An 8,261-nucleotide genomic window follows, 5' to 3' on the forward strand; every position below is an offset into this window, starting at 1 on the left:
CCCCCAGCATTACCCAGCTACCATGGCTGGCTGAGGAATGCTGGAAGTTGTAGGACATTTTTCTGTCTAAACTTGCATATGATTGCGCCCAAAGCCCCTCTTCCTAGCTATAAGGATTAAAAACTGACTCTTGAGATGCAAAGACCTTTGCTCAGGACCCATTTGGTGCTTGTACAGATCAGTCTGCTTATCTCAGAATACCAATCAAAATGTCTTCTTGCTTAGGTTAAGGAGGAAAAATTAAGAAGATGAAGTGTCTCTTGATCACTGCTTTGATCAGTATCTTCATTCTGGCTTTGTTCAGCCATTCTGGTAAGTATTGGAGTGCTCCAGTAAAATATTACAAAACTAGAGCAAGGGACTGAGCAGAGGAACGTGGAGGAGGTGGTGGCTCATATTCCTGAAGCTGATTAGGAATGATCTACAGGGTTGCATAGTGGCTGGTGATATATTTGAAACAGTGGTCAAAAGTGGTAAACTTAGAGTCTGGGGAGCTATGACCTAGTAACTGGAGATGTGGCCACGATGTAGCGCTTCTTAAGCACGGAAATGAGTGGAAATGCTTGTTTCTGCAAGGGGTGTGACCTGCCTGGGGCGCTTGTGGATGGGGCCCTATTGTATCCAACCCTAGGTCTCCTGTTTCACAATCAGCCATTCTGTTTTGAACAGAAAATTAAAAGAATTGGTTTTTTCCTGGGCTTTCAAGTGTATTGTGTTTATCAAGCTTCTGTTGCTGAACCGGGAGCAATGCCATGGTAGCAGTAAGGAGAGTAGTCCTTTGTACGCCCCCATTGGGTGTGCCAATTATTTCTTCCTATCACCATTGCTGTAAGTAGCTGCTTTGCAATTTGGACCTCCCTTCTGGGCTCCAAATTAAGTTCAGGGCTGCAGTAAATTTTTAATCCTAGGTATTTCATCAGTTCATTAAAATGCTTTCATAGGGGCCTTCATACATTACTGTATCAGTGTGAGCTGCCTTGCCACAGCAACCATGCTGACTACCAGTGTGGGTGGACCATGTGGTGCTGGGCCTTCAAATATATAGTAAGGAACAAAGCCACAAAAAAGTGCCTCCTACTGTGCTACTTTACCACATGGATGAGTCGTTGCACTATCTGCAACTTTTTAATTTGGCTGTGATATTGGGAGATACGCTAACATGCTGGCAATGTGGAAGAAGGCAACGGAGCCTTCTACAGTCATGGTCTCATGACCTGATGAGTCCAGCTCATTATGACCTTGAGATCTCCTTGTATAAAACCATGCTTCCTCCCTGTTGTGCAGCAGACGGGAACTCAGTAGACAAGGCGGTCTTTCGTAAGCCTGGCTGCTGGGCCTAAGTTCTCAGATTAGGCTAGAACATCTCACTGGCTCAGCAGCATTTACAGAGGAATTGTCCCCCACCCCCTGCTTCTTCATCCAGCCCAGACCTTGGGCCGATCTACATTGCGACCACCATCGCAATGAATTTGGTGTCCCGTCAGGTTAAACGCTCTCGCATTAAAACGTGATTATTCATACTCACCCATTTTCCCCATTGCAGTGCTTCATCGAATGCATGAGCTCGGTTCACACTTGAGCACTGTGCTGTTTTCCTGCACATGCTTGTCTGATCTCAGATGCTAAGCAGGGTTGGCCCCAGTCAGTAGTCGGATGGGTGACCGCCTGGGAATCAGGCCTCCTGCACTGAGCAGGGGGTTATTCCATCCCTTCAAATGAGATTAAGTTTTACCCCCTCCTATCCCCTGCTCTGGATGTGTTTTTTTTAATTAAGACATTATCCTCGCAGAATCGGGGCTTCTCTGGGATGTTTTTTTTTTCTAATTCAGGCATGATCTTCGAAGCTTTGAAGTTGTGAAGCCTCACACCTTCGAAGATCATGCCTGAATGAGAAAAAAAAAAACATCCCGGAGATGCCCCGATTCTGTGAGGATAACACCTTAATTTTTAAAAAAAATCAGCAGGGGGTAAAACTTAATCTCATTTGAAGTAGAATAACCCCCCGCTCAGTGCAGGAAGCCTGATTCCCAGGCGGTCACCCATTCAACTATTGACTGGGACTGAGCCCGCTTAGCTTCCAAGATCAGACAAGCGCACGCACATCCAGCCCTTTGCTTGTTGCTGAGGAAACGGGGGTTGCTGAGGAAGCTATGCGATCAGTAGCCGGAAGAAGCCATGGGGCCATTGAGAGCTGTGATTGGACAGGAGAGAAATAACAAACACTGCCATATATGGACAGGCGGGGGAGGGGACTAGGACTGGATACATTAGCGAAGGCAGAAAATCAGAGCACATTAAGGGGAAATACCGGGATATTAGGGTATTGAAAGTGGGAGCAGAGAAGTGGGAAATTCCGGGTCCAATTCGAGGCGGCCAATTCGAGGCGGTAGGGATGTCAGAGAATTCCGTGATGGATCTCGGTGAGGCCGAATGCCAGTGCATTCGGCCCCCCGAAAACCATCATGGGACAAAGTCCCCGCTGCCCCCACCCCACGAAAAGCGCGCAAAACGGAGCACTTACGTGCTCCTGTCCGCGCTGCTGTGCGAATGGCGGCCATCCTGCGTCCGCCATTCGTTTCCTCCTTCAGCCATGATAGGCTACGTAAATACTTACGTAGCCTATCACGGTGGGGGGGGGGAACCCAGCGTGCGCAAATGGCGGAGGCTACCGCCATTTGCGTACGCTGTTTTCCCCTCCCCCCTGCTGTGATAGGCTACGTAAGTAAAGGCTACCACCATTTGCGTATGCTGGGGTTTCCCCCCTGCCGTGATAGGCCACGTAAATATTTACGTGGCCTATCACAGCTCACTACAGGGATGCAAATGACGGTGGCTACGACAGCTGCCATTTGTGTCCCTGCAGGGCTGCCCAGTGGGCAGCCGGAGCCGGCCGGCCAGGATTCCAGGGGGAGGCACGGAGCGCCTCCCCCCCCCAGTGAGGATTCCGGGTGGAGGGACGGAGCGCCTTCCCCCACCTGCAGAGCCAGGTAAGCGGGGTTTCGTACACCCCTACTGCATAGTGTGAAAGGCGGGCGGTGAAACCTCATTGGAAGCCAAAAAAGGCGGTAAGTGTAGATCCAGCCCTTGATTCTGTAGTTCACCTGAATCGCATAGCTGCATCAGGCCTACATAATAGGTCCTGATAGTCTTCTTAAGCTAATACAGGATACATTCCTTTTTCATTATTGCTAGACCAACATTGGATGGCAAGCTTTCTACCAGGAAATCAGTTTCATGAGGGCAGCCTGCATTTTGACAACCTGCTTTTTTTATTTCATTTAGGAAGCTCCCTGAAATGTTTTCACTGTGACTTCAGTCCATGTTCGAAGAATGTGACGTGCCCAGCAGATTCAGATAGTTGTATGGTGATTTATCTTGGTAAGTATGCTACCTTATATCACTTACACTTTACTTTTAATAAGTATAACAAAAACTTATTTGTTTAACTTCAGAAATGAAGGTAGTTGCACTAGGCTCAGCTTTTATAAGAATAGAAGAGGAGCCATGCTGGATCAGAGCAAGGGTCCATCTAGTCCAACATTCTGTTCACACAGTGACCCATGGGAAACCTACAAACAGGGCGTGAGTTCAACAGCACCCTCCTGACCATCTTCTCCAGCAACTGCCGTACAAAGGCATACTGCCTCTGATACTGGAGGTAGCATATAGCAATCGGAGTTAGTCATTGATAGTCTTTCCTCCAGGAACTTTTCCAGTCCCCTTTTAAAGCCATCCAAATTGGTGGCCAATTATATTTTATGTATTTATTCAGTTATTGTATTTCTATGCCACCCAATAACCAAAGCTTCTATATTTGCTCTTATACATTTCCCTAAATGTTTTGACACAGTGACAGGTGACATACAGCTAAATGTGTCATTGAAGGCCTATGGTGTAGACCAGTTGGGAATTGATGTGGCACGCCCAGCTGATGTTGAGATCTGAACAGAGTTTTGCCAGTGTGTTCTGTTGGGTGTGTTTACAGAACTCTGTTCAGTGGATCTCAACATGAGCCAGAAGAGACAGGGAAGTTGGGGTGTGGGGCTTATGCATGTGTCCTTGCCCAAGTTGAGGTCTACTTATTTTACAGACAAAGGCCTCTTCTCTATGAATTATTTTAGGGATGGTTTGTCAAGAGGTTTCAGATGTTAAATTTTGTATTAAGCAGATATAACTGTCTTGCTTTTGACTCTTCCCCCAGAATTAACATGTCCTTGGGAGTGAGAAAAGGGGCTCCTTCCTTACCCTATATAGTATACGGAGGGGCATTTAACCCCAGAGTGTGTGCATATGCCCCCAATACTTGCTGTAAGGTGCTAGAGCAGGAATGGGGAACCTCTGACCCACAGATTACCCATCAGGCCCACAGAGGCACTCCCTTTCACTCCCCATCCCTTGGAGGCTAGCGAGGAGAGGGATCCCCACTGTTATCTCTGATTAGATTCAGCTTCACGCACTGCTCACCATCTCAAATGGGGCAAAGTTGACAACTGGGCTGGCATGTGGAAGAGCCAGTCCTCGAATTACTAGCTGAGTCCTTTGCAGAGAGAAGCATGGACCTCCATACCTCTTTCTACATAGAGAAAAGCAGAATGGGTGGGTGCAAGACCAGATGATGTCAGAGAGGGTGTGGGGCTTCTGGGGCAGGAGCAGATGAAATAGGGGAGGGATGGGGCTTCCAGGGTAGAGGCCAGTGATTTTGGGAAGGGGCTTCATGAGCAGGCCTCACCCCCTGATATTATCTGGCCCATCAGATTAGTCTAGGTGGATCTGCCCCCAAACCAATAAAGGTCTGACCTCCCCTTTGCTGGGGGTTTGAGCAGCCCAATTGCCCCCCCCCCCAAGTTTCATTCCTTTGGAAGTGACACCTTAACTCGGGCGTCTCCAAACCTTTTGGACCCATGGGCGCATTTGGGAATTTGAGAAACTGCTGTGGGCAGCAACCCAAAATGCCTAATCAATGGATCACCACTTTGGTGTCTACCTTTCGCTTCTGTGGGTCTTAGGCTGCGTCTTATTCAGCAAAAAACTTTTGCTTCGTATCTGTTGGACGCTGCAACATCTCTTTAATAAGGCATTGTCTAATTCAGCTAATTGCTCATATAGCTAATACGTCTTTTAAGCATATGTTTTGGCAATGTCCAGTAGCTGCTTCTTTTTACCCAGAAAAATTTTGTACTGGAACAGTCTTTAATATTCACTGATGTACATGCTCTTTTAATTTATTTATCTGCTTCATGGAAATTAACAAATGGTCAGTGTAAATGGATTCCTTGCACCCCTTTGACAGCTACAAGACTACGTAGTGTAGTGGTGAGAGTGTTGGACTGGGAGCCAGGAAATCCAGGTTCTAGTCCCCACTCAGCAATGTGTGACTTTGGGCCAGTCACAGAATCTCAGCCCAACCTACCTCACAGGGTTGTTGTTGTGAGGATAAAATGGAGAGGGGGAAGAGGATAATGTAAGCCGGCTTGGGTTCCTTGCAAGAGGAAAAAAGGCGGGATATAAATGCAATAAATATTACAACACTGGAGGGCTCAATACTCACCTCCTATAATGCAGTGGATTGAGGACCTTAAAACACTTTCAGTATTTGAAAGGGTGGCATATAGATTTCACCTTCAAATGGATACTTATTTGGATATTTGGTCCATTTTTGTTGTAGCCCGTGTATAATTGCCAGAAAGTTATATGCATTTCAAACAAAACCATGTGTGTATATTAAAAAAGTGGAATGAATGAATATATATTATATGAAATTTTCAGGTGCCAGCAGGCACCATGTTGGGGACCCATTTGTAGGGATGTACAAAAGTCACTTACCTGTTCGCGGATTCTGCTGATGCTGGGGGGGGAGGCGCTCTGTCCCTCCCCCCGAAATTCTGGCTGGGGGGGGAGGCGCTCCGTCCCTGCCCCCCCCCCCAGAATCCTGGCCGGCCGGCTGTGCTCCGCAGGGATTCTGCGGAGCCGCCGGCTGGCTAGCAGGGACGCAAATGGCGGCATCTGTAGCCACTGCTGTTTGCGTCCCTGCAGTCAGCCGTGATAGGCTACATAAATGTTTACGTAGCCTATCACGGCTGAATAAACAAACAAACAAAAAAAGCGCGTACGCAAATGGCGGCGCCCATGGGCACCGCCATTTGCGTTCCTTATTTTGGTACGTCTTAGTCTACGTAAACATTTATGTAGACTACGGCGAAAATAAGGGGAACGCAAATAGCGTAGCGTCTACGCTATTTGCGCTCCCCTTATTTTCGCCGTAGTCTACGTGAATGCTTATGTAGACTAAGACGTGCCAAAATAAGGAATGCAAATTTGCGTACGCGTGGTTTTTTTTAGTCAGCCATGATAGGCTACGTAAACATTTACATAGCCTATCACGGCTAAATTTTAAAAAACACCATGATAGGCTATGTAAATCTTTATGTAGCCTATCACATTTGTTTGTTTTTAAACTTGGAAATGGCAACGGCAGCCAGTCGGAAGACCGGCCGCCGCCGCCGCCGAGGAGCTGCCACCGCCAGGAAGATCCACCCCAGGTAAGTCCCATCCCGGCGGGGCGGGGGGCAGGCCGTTCTGCCACTGATTTCGGGGGGCTGAATGCGCTGGTATTCGGCCTCCCCAAGATCCGTGGCGGAACTTTTGTACATCCCTACCCATTTGTGGGTTCCATTGGAGGTACCTGCAGGCACCATGTTGGGGACCCCTGCTTTAACACACTGTACAGCCTGGAAGTTTACAGGACTTCGTAAGGTTGTGTTTGAGGTTTCATAAACACCTTATTTATGTATCTTGTAAAATTTATATCCCGCCTTTCTTCCAAGTAGCACATAGCAGCGTACATAAATCTCTTCTCCATTTCATCCTAACAAGAACCCTGTGAGGTAGTCTAGACTGAGAGTCAGTGACTGGCCCAAAGTTACCCGGTGAGCTTCATGGCGGTGTGACATTCTCTGGTGTGTGACTGGAACAGGGGAATAATCATGCCTCAAATGTGCAGTTTAAATCTTGGGGCAAATGTATTTTTGTATCTTTAATCTGCTGTCTATATTTGCTATTTCTCTACTTCAGCTAGTTGTGTTTTTTTTACTCTTCTTTTCTAAGCTGGCTGCTTTACACATTCTTAACAGAAAGGTGATAGACAGACAGACAGACATTTGCAGGGGAAACGGATCTTTAATTGGCTGACAATGCTAATTCTGTAGGGGCAATATGGAGTTGTTGCAGTCACTTTTAGGCCTCTTTTTTACCTCCCCTTCTCTTCCCTTTCCCTGCTCCTCCCCACCGATTTTCAGGCTCTTAACAGGAAAGTAAATTGTATGTGAAGTAATCTTGGCTTTTCTTTCTTTAAGGTGGAAGAAATATCTCTGATTGCTGGGAAAATACCAGATGCAATTGGGACTACATTGCGAAGACTTTCGGTTTGCCAAGCTTTACATTTAGATGTTGCACAAGAGACTTGTGTAACGGCAGCCCAATTACAACAAGCAGCAAGATAGTCCTTGGCATAGCTTCTTTGCTTACAATAATCCAGGTGCTTTGTTTTTAATCTGAAGCAGAAAGACGAGCTATGTTTTTGTTTCAAATTTACTTGATACCTGTTGACAAACAGCCTCTGGAGAAAGCACCGCACTTGGACAGGGGAGAATGAATAAGTCATAGAAAACCAATGTGTAGTATTAAACTTTTTACTATGATATATTTGCTGCATTGCTTGTGTCTTTCTTTGCAATACGGCATTCTACTTGCAAGTGTATATCTAATCTGTGTGGTTAACCTTTACAGAGTTGGGTAATGGAAGCTCATGAAATACCTCTAGCTTGGGGGGTGGGGTGGGGGTGGATTCTTGAATCTCTTGAAATTACGGACTTTTTTTTCATCTTGACCTGATTGAGAAAGAAATCCTTTCACCCCTAGACAGTGACCCGGGGGGGGGGGGGATAGGATACTTTAGATTCCTGGATCCAAGGTCAAAGACAGTGCCCTGACCTCAGATGGGAATCCCCGCCTCCTCCCTGCTGGCACGGAGAGAACCACACTGGCTGCCTCTTCGAGGTTGGAAAAATGACCTTTCCGAGGGGAGGGGACTGGAAAGGCTGGAATACGAGCTAGCCTGAGACCTCTCCAGCCTCTTTCCCTCCCCCTCTGACACACCCCAGCTCGATGGGCAAAAAAGCCCATCTAGAAACACCATAGAATAGTAGGGTTGGAAGGGGCCTACAAGGCCATCGAGTCCAACCCCCTGCTCAATGCAGGAATCC

The 8,261-nt window shown here is 47.1% G+C and overlaps 1 protein-coding gene across 1 annotated transcript; it reads left to right on the forward strand.

The window, feature by feature from the left end:
* The first annotated feature begins 231 nt into the window (after positions 1 to 231).
* Positions 232 to 7,700, forward strand: CD59 (CD59 molecule (CD59 blood group)). Its single transcript, XM_084827972.1, has 3 exons — positions 232 to 312; positions 3,283 to 3,378; positions 7,353 to 7,700. The coding sequence occupies exons 1-3, from the start codon at positions 249 to 251 to the stop codon at positions 7,547 to 7,549; spliced, it is 357 nt and encodes a 118-aa protein (XP_084684098.1). The 5' UTR covers positions 232 to 248; the 3' UTR covers positions 7,550 to 7,700.
* The last annotated feature ends 561 nt before the right edge of the window (positions 7,701 to 8,261 follow it).

Source organism: Heloderma suspectum, chromosome 1 (genome assembly GCF_057233095.1).
Source record: "Heloderma suspectum isolate Gila_16-S chromosome 1, 16-S_ref, whole genome shotgun sequence".
NCBI classification, from domain to species: Eukaryota; Metazoa; Chordata; class Lepidosauria; order Squamata; family Helodermatidae; genus Heloderma; species Heloderma suspectum.

Coding starts and splice junctions, on each gene's coding strand:
- CD59 (XM_084827972.1), top strand. CDS start 249: ATGAAGTGTCTCTTGATCACTGCTTTGATCAGTATCTTCATTCTGGCT. Junction 313..3,282: donor GGCTTTGTTCAGCCATTCTG/GTAAGTATTGGA, acceptor TATTTCATTTAG/GAAGCTCCCTGAAATGTTTT. Junction 3,379..7,352: donor TTGTATGGTGATTTATCTTG/GTAAGTATGCTA, acceptor TCTTTCTTTAAG/GTGGAAGAAATATCTCTGAT.